A 15,525-nucleotide genomic window follows, 5' to 3' on the forward strand; every position below is an offset into this window, starting at 1 on the left:
CTCTTCTCTTCAAATTGGAGGCTGAGTATTTGAGCCAGTAAAAACAATATTGTGAGTGCATGGGGCCATTTGAACTTTCGGAATATATATATATATATATATATATATATATATATATATATATTGTTCTAATTCTCTCTTTCTATATAGAGTCTATTATTCATATGTATTGTTTCCTGCCAGTGCCAGCTAGAATTCATTTTTAGTTTGCTGCTAACATAAAAATGATGTTGTGATGCCAAAGGTTCTGAAGATTGTTAGGAATTATGTCTCAAATTCCCATTATTATTAGTTTCTATTTTAGAGTGTATTTTTTTATGGTAATTTCTTGTAGAGACATGTATTGGGCTCTAAGAAATTGTAATCCTTGTCCACCAAGGAATTGGGTATGTGACTCTATAAATAGACACTTAAGCTATTGTTGAGAGTTATGAGTTGAAAGAGATGTAGCCTCATGAGGGAGTACGTTAATGGTAGGGGTGAGTTACGGGTTTGGTAGAGTGAACACTGATGGCAAGAGGGAGTCTCGTGGAGTATATGGAGAACTTGGTCAAGAGTTTGTGTGCATGGTCCGGTGTTGAAATTCTCTACTATTGTAATATCTCTACATATATAGTGAATCTTTTCTCATCCATGGATGTAACCCTGATTTTGGATGAACCACGTATATATCTTGTGTTATGGTTTGAAGCTGTTCCCTAACAAAGTGGTATCAGACCTCTAGGTTGACAGATTGCCAGGTTGGCAGTTTGAGTTATGGAAGCAAATACGAGTAGAATGATTAATTTAAATGGTTCAAATTATCACATATGTTAAGGAAAAATGGATGATCTTCTTTATGTGAAAGATTATTACCTACTGGTGTTTAGTGCTGAAAAACCAGAAAACAAATCTGATGTGGAATGGACTTTGTTACATCGACAGGTGTGTGGGTATATCAGGCAGTGGGTAGATGATAATGTTTTGAACCATATTAGTGGAGAGACACATGCACGTTCTCTATGGAGTAAGCTTGAACAGCTATATGCTAGACAGACTAGAAATAATAAATTTTTTCTGATTAAGTAGATAATGGCTTTGAGATACCGGGACGGGACTCCTTTATCTGATCACCTGAATACATTCCAAGGAATTATTAATCAGCTAGCTGGAATGGGTATTAAGTTTGATAATGAGATACAAGGGTTATGGTTGCTTGGTTCATTACCGGACTCGTGGGAGACGCTCAGAACTTCATTGTCTAACTCTGCTCCAGAAGGTGTAATCACAATGGATATGGCCAAAAGTTGTTTGCTAAATGAAGAGATGAGAAGAAAAACACAGGGATCCTCTTCATAGTCAGAGATCTTAGTTACAGAAAAGAGGGGGAGAAGTAAGAGCAGAGGTCCGAAGAACAGAGACAACAGCAGAAGCAAGTTCAACAAGTTTGCAAATGTTGAGTGTCATCATTGCGGGAAAAAGGGACACATCAAGAAATGTTGCAGGTAATTGAAGAAAGAAAACAAGAACGAGAAAGGGAAGGGAACGAAGAATGGAGATGATAAAGATGGTGATGACAAAGTTGCTACCACCACTCCTGCAGACTTCCTCATTGTTTATGATGATGAGACGATAAATGTTACATATCATGAGACCAGTTAGGTGATTGACAATGGTGCCTCCATTCATGCTACATCTCGGAAGGATTTCTTTACATCTTATAAATCTGGTGATTTTGGAACAGTAAAAATGGGCAACGATGGCTTGGTTAAAGTCATTGGAATTGGGGATGTGTATCTGAAGATGAATAATGGCACGAGGTTAGTTCTCAGAGATGTGAAGCATATTCCTAACATTTGCTTGAATTTGATTTCTGCAGGTAAACTTGATGATGAAGGGTATTGCAGCACTTTCAGTGATGGCCAGTGGAAGCTCACTAGGGGTGCTATGGTTGTGGCTCGAGGTATGAAGCACTTTGCACTGTACGTTCTGCAAACAATGATCTCCAACGACATTGTTAATGCGATGGAAGATAATGATACAATAGAATTGTGGCACAAGAGACTGGCTCACATGAGTGAGAAATGATTAGCTCTACTAGGGAAGAAAAGTTTACTATGTGGACTGAAAAGTACACTTTTGAAAAGGTGTACTCATTGTTTGTTAGGGAAGTAGAGCAGAGTCTCCTTCAAGAATTCCCCTCATTCGAGAAAGTCAGAGATACTGGATTTGGTACATTCTAATGTGTGTGGCCCTATGAAGACGAAAACACTTGGTGGGTCTAGATACTTTGTGACCTTCATAGATGACTATTCAAGGAAGTTGTGGGTATATACCTTGAATTCAAAAGACCAAGTGTTGGTAGTGTTTAAGCAATTCTAAGCCCTAGTTGAAAGACAGACTGGGAAGAAACTGAGATGCATTCGTACTGATAATGGCGGAGAGTATTCTGGTCCTTTTGATGAGTATTGTAGATAACACGGTATCCAGCATCAAAAGACAACTCCAAAAACTCCTCAGTTGAATGGCGTAGCATAAAGGATAAACAGGACACTGGTTGAGAGAGTGAGATGTTTGTTTTCACAAGCCCAATTGCTAAAATCTTTTTGGGGGGAGGCATTGAGCACAGTTGTTCATGTGTTGAATCTTACACCCTGTGTTCCTCTACAGTTTGATGTGCCAGACCGAGTTTGGACAGGTAAGGATGTATCCTATAATCATCTGCGGGTTTTTGGGTGTAAAGCATTTGTGTATATTACAAAAGATGAAAGGTCCAACCTTGATGTGATAACGCGACAGTGTATATTCCTTGGCTATGACCAAGATGAGTTTGGGTACAAGCTTTATGATTTAGTTGAGAAAAAAATTGTGAGAAGCAGAGATGTCGTGTTTGTAGAAGATCAGACGATTAAGGATATTGAGAAAGCAGGGAAATTTATGTCTCAACAGGGTGATATCTTGACTGATATAGATCCAGCTCCTCTGAAGAATCTGCCATCTCAGGTTGAGAATAATGGTCAGGATGACCACCAGTGTACAGGTGATATGGATGTTCCCTTACAGGTTCAGGGAGATGTTGAGACTGATGAACAGTTGACAGCGCCAGAGATTCCACCAGTGATTCCATCCAGGAAGTCTGGCAGAGACTGACGTCCTTCCACTCAGTATTCAGCAGAGCAGTATGTGTTATTGACTGACGGGGGAGAGCCCCAGTGTTTTGCAGAAGCCATAGAAGATGAACAAAAGACAGAGTGGGTTAAGGCCATGCAAGATGAGATGCAGTCATTCTATGATAACCACACCTTTGAGTTAGTGAAGCTACCTAAAGGAAAAAGAGCTTTGGAAAACAAGTGGATTTACAGGAAGAAGCAAAATGAGTTATCTTCACGGCCACGGTACAAAGCTAGATTGGTTGTCAAAGGGTTCGGTCAGAGAAAAGGTATTGACTTTGATAAGATCTTCTCTCCAGTCGTAAAGATGTCATCGATCCGTATAGCACCGGCCTAGCAGCTAGTCTTGACTTGAAAGTTGAGCAAATGGATGTGAAAACTACCTTTCTTCATGGTGATTTGGAGGAAGAGATTTATATGAAGCAGCCAGAGGGTTTCAAAGTGAAAGGGAAAGAGGATTATATGTGCAAGCTGAAGAAAAGCCTATTTGATTTGAAACAAGCACCGAGACAGTGGTATAAGAAGTTTGAGTCTGTTATGGGGAAGCAAGGCTACAAGAAGACAACTTCTGATCACTGTGTATTTGTTAAAAAATTCTCTGATGATGATTTTATTATTCTACTGCTTTATATGGATGACATGTTGATTGTTGGCAGGAATGCTTTAAAGATTGACCAGTTGAAGAAGCAATTGAGTAAGTCATTTGCTATGAAGGATTTAGGGCCAGCAAAGAAAATTCTTGGCATAAGAATCAGTCGTGATAGGAGTGCCAAGAAGTTATATTTGTCACAGGAGGAGTACATTGAAAAAGTGCTTCAGAGGTTTAATATGGACAACACTAAAGTGGTTAGCTATCCTCTTACTACCCACTTCAGACTGAGTACAAAGCAATGTCCTTCTACAGATAAGGAAAAGGAAGACATGAAAAGAGTTCCTTACACCTCAGCAGTAGGAAGTTTGATGTATGCAATGATTTGCACAAGACTAGATATAGCCCATGCAGTTGGTGTAGTTAGCCGATTCTTGTTAAATCCGGGAAGTGAACATTGGAATGCAGTGAAGTGGATCATGAGGTATCTTCGAGGCACTTCCAATTTGAGACTTGGTTTGGGAAACGGACAACAATTATTAGTTGGCTACACAGATGCAGATATGGCAGAGGATGTGGATACTCGTAAGTCTACTTCGGGTTATTTGATCACTTTTGCAGGTGGGGCTGTAGGTTGGCAATCGAGACTTCAGAAGTGTATTGCTCTTTCTACCACAGAGGCAGAGTTTATTGCAGCAACAGAAGCAACTAAAGAGTTGCTATGGGCAAAGAAGTTCTCGAGAGAACTTGGTTTCAAGTAGCAGAGGTATGTGTTGTTTTGTGATAGCCAGAGTGCTATTCATCTTGCTAAGAATTCCAGTTCCATGCAAGATCTAAACACATTGATGTACGATACCATTGTATCAGAGATGCGTTGAACAATAAGTTACTTGAACTTGAGAAGGTTCACACTGATTATAATGGCTCTGATATGTTGACAAAGACATTACCAAGAGAGAAGCTTGAAGTTTGTTGTTCGATCGCCGGGATGGCGATTCCCTCCACATAGTCGGAAAGGGGGAGATTTGTTGGGTTTATTTCCTTCTATATGGAGGAAAGCTCAAGTGGGTTTTATTAAAAGCCCAAAGCCCAGCCTTTAGGGAAAAGAAAACCCTAAGGAAGTTAGTATAAAAAGAGAGAGAGGTTAGCCGCAAGTAAAAGAACAAAGAGAAGAAAAACGCAGGTTTTTCCATTCTGCCCAGGTTTGATCAAACGTCCGATCTTGCTTTGTTCGTGGTCCGATCAAGCTGAAATTTGGAGTAGAGGTTCATGACTCAGTGATGCACAATCTGAACGGTGGAGATCAGATTTTAAGCTCGAGAACAGTGATTCTTGCCCTTGAACAGTAACCGGATTTTGGTAGAAAAACGCAAGTTTTTCTATTCTGCCCAGATTTCATCAAATGTCCAATCCCGCTTCGTCCGTGGTCCGATCGAGCTGAAATTTGGAGGAGAGGTTCATAACTCAGTGACGCACAATCTGAACGGTAAAGATCAGATTTTGATCTCAGGAACAGTGATTTATGCCCGTGAACAGTAACTGGATTTTGGTATTTTTCTCTCCAATTCTCTTTGTTTTTGCCAAGATTGTTGCTATCTTGATGAAATGTTTTGTAACCTCTAATTGCGATTAGAGAAAACTTTGTATACCCATTATTTGGTTGATAGTGGAGATTTTAACTAGACTAGGTCCCGTGGTTTTTCTTCCTCACACTGGGGAAGTTTTCCACGTAAAAAATTGCTTGTGTTCTTGTGGCTTGGTGTGATTGATTTGTTCTCTATTATTTTCAGCACATATAAAAGTAGAGATATACTATATTTTCTTGCATATAGGGAGAAGAATTATTTCGCTGTGTTTGTTTATTGTCATCTCTCCCAACAAAGATGATATTGTGATTTACAAGTTTCAATGTTTGAAAAATGAGGTCTGCACAATGTTTACACTCAAATATGTCATACATTCGGGAGAGTTTTTTAAACTAGTGAAGCCTTTGATTTATTCAACTAGGACCCTTTGCTAGCCTTTAATTTAGTTTGAGTTTAGCTACTAACTAACTTCGTAACTATTTACTAATCCATCAATCTGAGTTACAAAAAAGGCACTATCTATTTGACATTGTAATTGTCATTTTCTAAGCAGGTATAATTGATTGCTTAGGCAAGTCTCCTAAAGGGTGAAATTGAAGCTTCACAACAAAGTAAAGGTTCAGACCATGATCCAGATATATGTTTCGGTTTATCGAGTTTTGATTCTTATATCTAATTTTGTTAACAATTAATTTGCATTTAAATTGTTATTGTCATTGTCACATCGTCATCACTATTATTAGAATAAAGTTTTTTTGGTGGAGTGGGTAAACTAGCTTGGACACTTGTAACAGGGTGACAATTCTCTATTCTTCCAAGTTTTTTTTTGTTTTTTACATTGTGACATGGTGGCTCACAGTTTGTGTAGTTGGGCTCCTGGTGTTAATTCAGAGGATCTCCAATGGTCTAACTGGCCAGATTGGTTGATCCAAGTCATTAGGGTTGATCTTTTTTTTTTTTGTTTCTTCAGGCAAACCCTGTGCGCTGGATGCTCGTACAGTTCGGATGACCCGATGCACTAGGCACACCCAATACCTTCTCCTATCTCCATAAACTGACATATTACCAAAAAAACATACTTGTTTAAGGAGCGTTTTTCAATTATTGAAAACGTATGTTTTCCAAGACAAGAAATGGATAGAAGATGCCAGAACGTTCACGTCAATGTCATCCATCAAACATAAAATTGTTACAAGACTATCATAAGATAAATAACCCACGAATACAAGATACGTTTATTAATTATTTTCTTATGGCCTTGATCAATTTGACTTGTACATATTGGATGATTGGTTCAATGATGAAACTAATGGTCAACTATGGTAGGCTCCAACCTTTAACGCTTCTGAAAGACTTCTTTCACAATAACTATGGTCTCCAACATTCACTATGACTAATAGATGGCAAAGTTCTTCTTTCATCTCATTCTTTGAAAAACTCTGGTGAATCTCTTCCACAGGATCCATCTGCTGAGAGAAAGAGAGAATGGTTATTCAATTGATGCAGCAAATCACCCTATTGTTCTTGCTAATTGGAGCATCACTAGCAAGGCCTGGTTGTCAAGACAGATGCGGAAATGTTATCATTCCCTACCCATTTGGAATTGGGGCCAATTGTTCTGCTGATGAGTCGCTTGAGATAAACTGCAACCATTCTTTCACCCCACCCAAACCTTTAATCACTGGCATCAACCTTGAGGTGCTTGAAATCTCGTTATCAGAAAGCGCTGTCCTCGTCAACAACCCTGTAATCTCTTCTAATTGTGAAAACAGGACCAATAATCAAGATGCGTACTTGAACGGCCCTTTTTCCTTCTCAGACACCAACAACCAATTCACGGCCATGGGTTGTGACAACCTCGCCTTGATCACCCGACAAGGAATGGTCATAGGGGGCTGTATGTCCCTATGCAATGTTACTACAAGAGATACAACTTGCTATGGCCTCAACTGCTGCCAAACCACAATCCCTCCATTCCTCAAGTTTATCAATGCATCTTTCAGAAGCATAGATTCAAACAGTGATAATAAAGGGTGCAAATATGCCTTTATGGTGGACCAAGAATGGTTCACTAACCTGACTGACCCCTTTGCTGTGCAGGAAATGGAGAAGGTCCCTGCTATGCTGAATTGGTACACAATTGGGACGTGCCAAACATTCGGAGTCTACAATTCCAGTGTGCCTAATAGCTTATTATGCGGCACTAATGCTTCCTGCAGTTCTACTTCTAATCAAAGCTCAAGTTACCGATGCCAGTGTGACCTTGGCTATAAAGGAAACCCATATCTGCCTGATGAATGCCAAGGTAAAATTCTGCAATTAGTAAATTTGCACCACGAATTTTCAGTTTAGTAATGCATTACTGGAACATTACTTCATCAATTGATTACCAACAAAAGCAAACACCTAGAGACTTGTCTATATTAACTTTTAATATATTGTCACTCTTAATTTCTGAAAAAAATATTGTCAATCGTCTGTATTTGGCAAAACTTACGCATAGCATATGGCTCAACTACTCTCCATGTTGTCCTATGCAGGTGTATAGACAAACATGTTAATAGCTTATTTTGTTTGATTTTGAATGTCCGATATCAATGGATGTGCGCTGAGTGATATGAATCACTATGAGATGATCTGTGAGAATACACCAGGGAGTTACAAGTGCAATTGTCCACCTGGGTACATATCTGTTGGATATAGTTGCTATAAACTCAAGGACAATGAAGGCAACAGGGTTCGGATCATTATTATAGGTACGTCCTCCCCACCCCCCGTGCAAACACACAACAAAGAAATAACACGCACAAATTGGAGGTTTTGATTATTGCTTGATCAAAATCAAGACAATTGATCGATTCGGTATGAGTCCATATTAAAAAGAACTAAAATTTGAGCCAAACTGAAGAAGAAGAAAGAAAGGAAAAAAAAAAAAAGAAAAAAAAAAAAAAAACACTAGATTTTTTCATCAGTCAACATAATTTTTTAACACAAATAGGATTCCCTTTTGACAGTTCAACGACCATAGGAAACATGGTAGCAACTAAAGTAGCTCCAAATTAAAAGTAACCATATAGTCTAGATCATATTTGTGGACTAACAGCTTAAACTCAAAGTCAAATTTCATTTAATATATGAAATTGGGTAGTTCTGCACTCACACGGTCACACCAGAATACTGGGAAAGGATTTGTCTTTCTTATGGAAATAGATGGGATATGAACAAATCTAGGGAATATTAGCATATACGAGTATTTTTTGTATTCAAGCATAAAATTTTTAGGTGAGAGGTGAGTTTTCCCTATTATGTTCTGTAGGTACTAGCACAGGTCTCGGAATACTATTTTCACTTATTGGTACATGGGGGATGATTAAACTAGTCACAAGAAAAAGGGAAATTAAGCTCAAGGAAAAATTCTTTAAATGAAATGGGGGCTTGTTATTACAACAACAATTGTCTTCAGGTGAAGGTAACGTTGAGAAAACCAAACTCTTTGACTGGTCTGCCGCACTACCGTCAAGCTTAAAAGAGTGTGTGCATTTTAAAGCGAGGGCCAAGAGTTTTACATTTATAGAAACCACTACTACCTTTCACTATAAATATAGCTAGGGCGAGTAAGGATCGTCCCAAGGGATTGTGAGGATCGAACAAGGTTGTGGAATCGCTATTAGGGCTAGTAGGTTGAGTGATCAAACAATTGGTTAGTTGGTTGATTAAACTAGAGAATAACTAAATTAAACTAAATAATTGAATGCAACAAAGGGTAAGTAAGAGAGAGAGAAATCTTAGGGTTTAGAGGTCACCTCCAAGCAATGCATTTCTATACCATTGACAAGTGACTAATGAGGGCAAATGGTGTGTTGCAATATTGGTGTGTGTGTGTGTTTGGTTGATTCAACAAGCAAGGATGACTAGTTAAGCATGTATTGTCTAAACATCATGTGAAAGGCATAATATATCTAAGCAATGAAGCATAAATTGTCTAAACAACATGTGAAAGGCACAATAGATCAAAACAAGTCATTAATCCTTTCATTAAGCTCACAATCCAAATACAACATAAGGTTAGAGACATATGCTTCTTGTATTCAAAAGTTTGGATCATCAAACAACAAGCATGGATTGTCCTCCCATTTAACACTACACTACAACTACACTACATCTACACTACTAGCATGAAAATAAACTAGGGGAGAGGCACAATCCATCAAGGAATAAGTATGAACCATTAAGAAAATCACAAGAGCATTCCATTAAGCACTATGTTTTGACAATCTCTAAATGTATAGTATCAATACACATAGACATGCATCAATAACACAAAATCTAGAGACAAGCACATGAATATCTATTCTAGCATACATAGACATATGGATAGAATGAAATGATCAATTGGAAGCATTAAACCACATAAATTATTGAATAAACAAGATCTATATATGTAAAAGTGTCAAAACATTAATTACAACACTAATCCTTCAATAATACACAAGATTAAGATATAGAAAGGATGCTTGGGGCTAACTTTAGCCCCAAGAGAATGTCTAGCCACTCATGGTGATGTTGCTCCAACCCGCAAGGGCTAACTCCATGGAAGAAATTTGCTCCTTGGTTGATGAAGAGTCTCCAATGGTGTCTCTAGCCTCCTCCTCCTCTAAACTTCCTCTCCAAGAGAATAAACCGTAGAATTGTGTATATCTCAAAAAGTGCATCATATTCCTTTTATAGGTAGGTCAAGTGACACACAAAATGAGCTGGGGTCGTGCAAAGAATATTCTCTAATGATTGGATAGAGGACTGATTGAACAAGCTGGAAATTTAAGTTTTTCGCACTGGAGGAAGTTCAATCGATCGAACTGGCTGAGATCCATCGAATTTAGGCTGGATCGATCCAACTGGTTGAGCTTTTTGGGAAAAGACAAATCCGAGATATTTTGGGAGATATTTTTGGGAAAAGGACAAAATTGGTTAGTAGGTGGTACAACTGTAGATATGATCAATTATTTGAATAAGGACAAAAGTGTTCGATCGATCGAAGGGTGGTGTTGGATCGATCGAACTTTGGATTTTTTGCTTTTGGGCTAAGGCTTGGATCTATCTTGAAGTGCTGAGATCGATCATTGTTCGATCGATCGAACCTTGAAGTTGGATCGATCGAACTTTGCTACTTTCCACCTTTGGCTTCATTTGCTTCTTTCTTTCTTCACTTTGCTCATTTCTTTGTTTAATCCCAAAATTGCTTCAATTACGCTCTTATTTGGCTGAGTTAGCTTATTTTCAGGATAAGTACATGAAAATGGAAATAATACGAAATCAATCTAAAACGGTAAAGTAAGATAGATAAAGGTACTAGAATGCCTAAGCTTAAGGGGTTTAAATACGCACTTTTCAGCGCTCATCACACCCCTAAACTTAAATATTGCTAGTCCCTAGCAATGAACTAGAAAGTAAAGGAATGAAATGAATAACTATACAAGTATGAATCTAGAAAACAATAAATGGATAACGCCACTTTCGCAGGGAACACGATTGCACTTAGCACATATAACAAGCCTTTTAAACCCCTAGGTTACCCCTAGTGGATGAGTGAAGTCTCGTGAGGGTTTTCAGAAATGGTACCCACAAACATTAAGCTCATTCTTTCAAAAGAGGCACCAATATTGCAAACAAGCATTGGGAGAAAACTACCTCAATTATGTAATTTTTCAAACATTTCCAAGCAATTTCTCAAAATCTCAATATCAAGCAAGCAAGTATGTGATGCTTACCCAAACGTGTGCACAAAATAATGCACAACACTTTGAGTTTGGAGAATAGTGTCAAGTGGGCATCATACTTAAATTTATAAACCGCTTAACACCTATACTATGTAGTATGAGTGAGAAGGGGTCGTCCTAAGAGATTGGAGTCATACTTGAATGTGAAAATGCAACTAGGGTCAGTAGGTCGAGTGATCAAACAAATGGTTGGTTGGTTAAGTAAACTAGAGAGCAACTAAATTAAACTAAGTAATTGAATGTAACAAAGAGTAAGTAAGAGAGAGAGAGATCTTGGGGTCTAGAGGTTACCACCAAACAATGCTTTTTTTACACTTCCAACTAGTGACTAATGAGGGTAAAGTGTGTTGCAATATTTGTGTGTGTGTGCTTGGTTGATTCAATTAGCAAGGGTGACCAATTTAAGCATACATTGTTTAATCAACATGTGAAAAGTACAATATATCTAACAATTAAGTATATATTGTCTAAATAGCACGTGAAAAGCACAACATATCTAGCAAGTCATTAATCCTTTCATTAAGCTCACAAGTCAAATACACCACAAGGTTAGAGACATATGCTACTTGCATTCAAAAGTATGGAACATTAAACAACTAGCATGGATTGTCTTCTCATCTAACAATTATGCTATCACTACATTACAATTAAACTAATGGCATAAAATTAAACTAACTAAGCTAAGGGAGAGGCATAATCCATCAAGAAGTGAGCATGGACAATCTAGAAAATCACAAGAGTATTCTTTTAAGCACAATGTTTTGACAATCCCTAAATCCATAGCATTAATATATAGACATGCATCAATTACACAAGAAATAGAGGTAAATACATGAACATCTATTCTAGCATACATAGACATATGGATAGAATAAAATGATTGATTGGAAGCATTAAAGCACATAAATCGTTGAATAAACAAGATCTATATGTATAAAAGTGTCAAAACATTAATTACAACACTAATTCCTCAATAATACATAAGATTAAGATATATAAAGCATGCTTGGGGCTAACTCTAGCCCCAAGAGGATGTCTAGCCACTCATGGTAATGATGCTCTAACCCTCAAGGGCTAATTCCATGGTTGAAATCTGCTCCTTGTTGATGAATAACTCCAATGGTGTCTCTAGCCTCCTCCTCCTCTAAACTTCCTCTCCAAGAGATGATATGAAAATAATGTTGGCTCCCCTTTGTAAAAGCAATCCTTATCCTTATATAGGTAGGTCAAAATGACACCCAAAATGAGCTGGGGTCGTGCACACAATATTCCCTAATGATTGGATAAAGGACAACTTTCAATGAGATGGAATTTTAACTTTTTCGCACTGGAGGAAGTTCGATCGATCGAACCTTGAACTTGGATCGATCGAAAGTAAGTTAGATCGATCGAACTTAGGCTGGATCGATCCAACTGGCTGAGCTTTTTGGAAAAAGACAAATCCGAGATATTTATGGGAGATATTTATGGGAAAAGGACAAAAGTGGTTAGTGGGTGGTACAGCTGTGGATAGGATCAATTATTTGAATAAGGACAAAAGTGTTCGATCGATCGAAGGATGGTGTTGGATCGATCGAACTTTTGGAACTTTATGCTTTTGGGTCAAGGCTTGGATCTATCTTGAAGTGCTGAGAACGATCATTGTTCGATCGATTGAACCTTGAACTTGGATCAATCAAATTTTGCTACTTGTCACCTTTGGCTTCATTTGCTTCCTTCTTTCTCCACTTTGCTCCTTTCTTTGTTTAATCCCAGAATTGATTTAATTAAGCTCTTATTTGGCTGAGTTAGCTTATTTTCGGGATAAGTGCCTGAAAAAGAAAATAATATGAAATCAATCTAAAGCGGTAAAGTAAGATAGATAAAGGTACTAAAATGCCTAAACTTAAGGGGTTTAATTACGCACTTTTCAGTGCTCATCACACCCCCAAATTTAAATATTGCTAGTCTTTAGCAATGAACTAGAAAGTAAAGGAATGAAATCAACAACTATACAAATATTAACTAAAAAAAAAAAATGAATAACGCCACTTTGGTAGGGAACACGATTGCACTTAGCACATGCAACAAGCCTTTTAAACCCCTAGGTTACCCCTAGTGGACGAGTGAAGTCTCGTGAGGGTTTCCAAAAATGATACCCACAAACATTAAGCTCATTCTTTCAAAAGAGACACCAATATTGCAAACAAGTATTAGGAGAAAACTACCTCAAGTATGCAATTTTTCAACCCTTTCTAAGCAATCTCCCAAAATCTCAGCATCAAGCAAGCAAGTATGGTCCTCCATACATCAAGAAAATGATTATGCAAATCAAAACAACTCTAGAATCCCTTTGAGTGGACCAGCATCAAATATGTTGCTATCTAAGCCAACTAAAAAATTAATCACATCCTTACCCTCAAACTAGCACATAAATCTAGTACCGATCATCAAGACAAAAAGTGGACCTTTTATTAAAGCTTCATTCATCTAAGTGCGCTTATTATTTTCACTCGATTTTTTTTTTTTATTATTTTATTTTATTTTTTTCAGGATCAAAGATGGAAACATGGTGCAATGTGTTGATCTATTAAGCTTTCTAGTGATCCATGAGATCGAGCGTTAGGTCAATGACTCCCAAACCAGACGGCTTTAGGGCACTAGTTGTTCAAACACCCCTACGGACTTACAAGCTCAAATCAACTAGGGTACAAATCAAGACAATTTTCATCTAATCATTTCCCACTTCTCACCTTTTGGGAGAAGTTCTCACTTTTTTTTTATTACTTTTACAACTTTTTTTTTTTTTTTTTTTTTTTGTATTCAATTATTAACCTAGAGTTTGGGCCCTCCACCTTTCGGCGCGAGAAGTTTAGTACTTGATGAGGCTAGAATCCCGGCTACTTAGTGAAAAGGGGTTGTTATCCACCTTTATCAAGAATGAAAGCTTTCAATGCACTACTAGCCCAATTGGGATATAACCAATTCAATAATCAACAAAAGCATGTACCCCACAAATGAATGCTAGTGTGCGCCTGTGCTAGTGTAGAATCCTAGAGTGAATCTCAAAACAATCATAAAATCAAGATGATGTGGACCACAAGTGCAAGCAAGATATCAATCTTTCGAAAAATTTACTCCTAAATGGCATTCATAAGGCATACAAGGAGTATTGGACTCTCAAGTCAAGCAATTTTTAAATTTTAAGCAATATAGTCCTCAAAAGATCAAAGTCGTAACTAGATATAGACCAATCATAGAAATATCCCTCAAATACACAAGTCATGCTCAAAGTTTGAATTTAAAACTATCACTGTAAAGCACCAGTCCCCCAAACTTAAATTGCACAATGTCCTCAATGTGCAAAGAAAACAAAAGAAAAAGTATACCAGTGTAACTAAGTAAGAATGATCGGGACTGAAATATCCTAAGTGGGTGGCATTGCCCCCCCAAACTTCAGATGAACTGTGGTCCTGAAAATTGGCACTTGGATAAACTTATCAGATAACAAAATGGGATAATCAGTGCACAGTGGTCATGCAAGTGTAAATGGGATAAACAGATAAAGAAATGAGAGAGGTATAAGGGTGGTCCTGGAAATTGGGTAGCATTCTCTCACTGAAATCACTGTGATGCACCTGATGGAGTTAAAAGGACAGATGTATCAATAAAAGTATACAACATCCATCATAGATAAAAACAACAATTAAGTGTAATACATCCAGTGTCAAAGCCGACAGACCCGGCTGCAAAAATAATAGTATCACAAGTGTAGCAGACACATAACATAGATAGAGAGCATAAAAAGATAAAGAGACTGGGAGTCTTAGGCAGAGGGAGCTCCGCGGATCTCCCTGGCTAAGTCATCAATGGCAGTCAAGATCTCCGTACGGAGGCGAGAAATGTCAGCTCGAATGGCAGCCATCACATTCAGACAAAGGGTACTAATGTCAGCTCTAAGGGCAACCAGCATATCCTCCAAACTCTGAAGGTCCTCCTCTAAGCAACATATCTGATCATGAGCCTCAGGTGCGGCTGAAGTGGAAGAATTGTCATTCTTAGTCATGGTCTGCAAAAAAGAAATCTTGCAATGGGATTAAGTGCTAGAATAATGAATTAAAGGCACAATAGAAACATGTTTGTCAGATAGGATAGACAAAACATATATGACATAAATCTATGCAAGTGATAGGATGTGAAGTATGCCAAGCAATACAAGAATGAAATGCATCCAATGTGGAATATCACAGGCATTGGGCATAGATATGATAGCATGAAATGAATACAAGATGAATGAAGTGTGTGTGTGAGATCTGTGAAATTCGATCGATCAGAAAAAGGAGTGAGATCGATCACAAAAGTTGGATCGATCGAAAATAAGTGAGATCAATCTTATAGCTTTGATCGATCTGGGGCACAAGTTCGATCGATCGAACTGTGTTCTG

The 15,525-nt window shown here is 37.9% G+C and overlaps 2 protein-coding genes across 2 annotated transcripts in view; both read left to right on the forward strand.

Moving 5' to 3' along the window:
* The first annotated feature begins 6,684 nt into the window (after window positions 1–6,684).
* On the forward strand, window positions 6,685–13,890 carry LOC132298171 (wall-associated receptor kinase-like 8). Its single transcript, XM_059794960.1, has 2 exons — window positions 6,685–7,629; window positions 7,865–13,890. The coding sequence occupies exons 1-2, from the start codon at window positions 6,810–6,812 to the stop codon at window positions 7,870–7,872; spliced, it is 828 nt and encodes a 275-aa protein (XP_059650943.1). The 5' UTR covers window positions 6,685–6,809; the 3' UTR covers window positions 7,873–13,890.
* LOC132298203 (wall-associated receptor kinase-like 5) overlaps window positions 7,991–15,525 on the forward strand; it is a 35,099-nt gene continuing 27,564 nt past the window's right edge. The window contains exon 1 of the mRNA XM_059794961.1: window positions 7,991–8,080. The gene's annotated coding sequence lies outside the window, so the exon portion shown is untranslated. The remainder of the gene's footprint in view (window positions 8,081–15,525) is intronic.

Source organism: Cornus florida, unplaced genomic scaffold (assembly GCF_030987335.1).
Source record: "Cornus florida cultivar Cherokee Brave unplaced genomic scaffold, ASM3098733v1 CherokeeBrave_3.0.0_Hap2_Chr01, whole genome shotgun sequence".
Lineage (NCBI taxonomy): Eukaryota > Viridiplantae > Streptophyta > Magnoliopsida > Cornales > Cornaceae > Cornus > Cornus florida.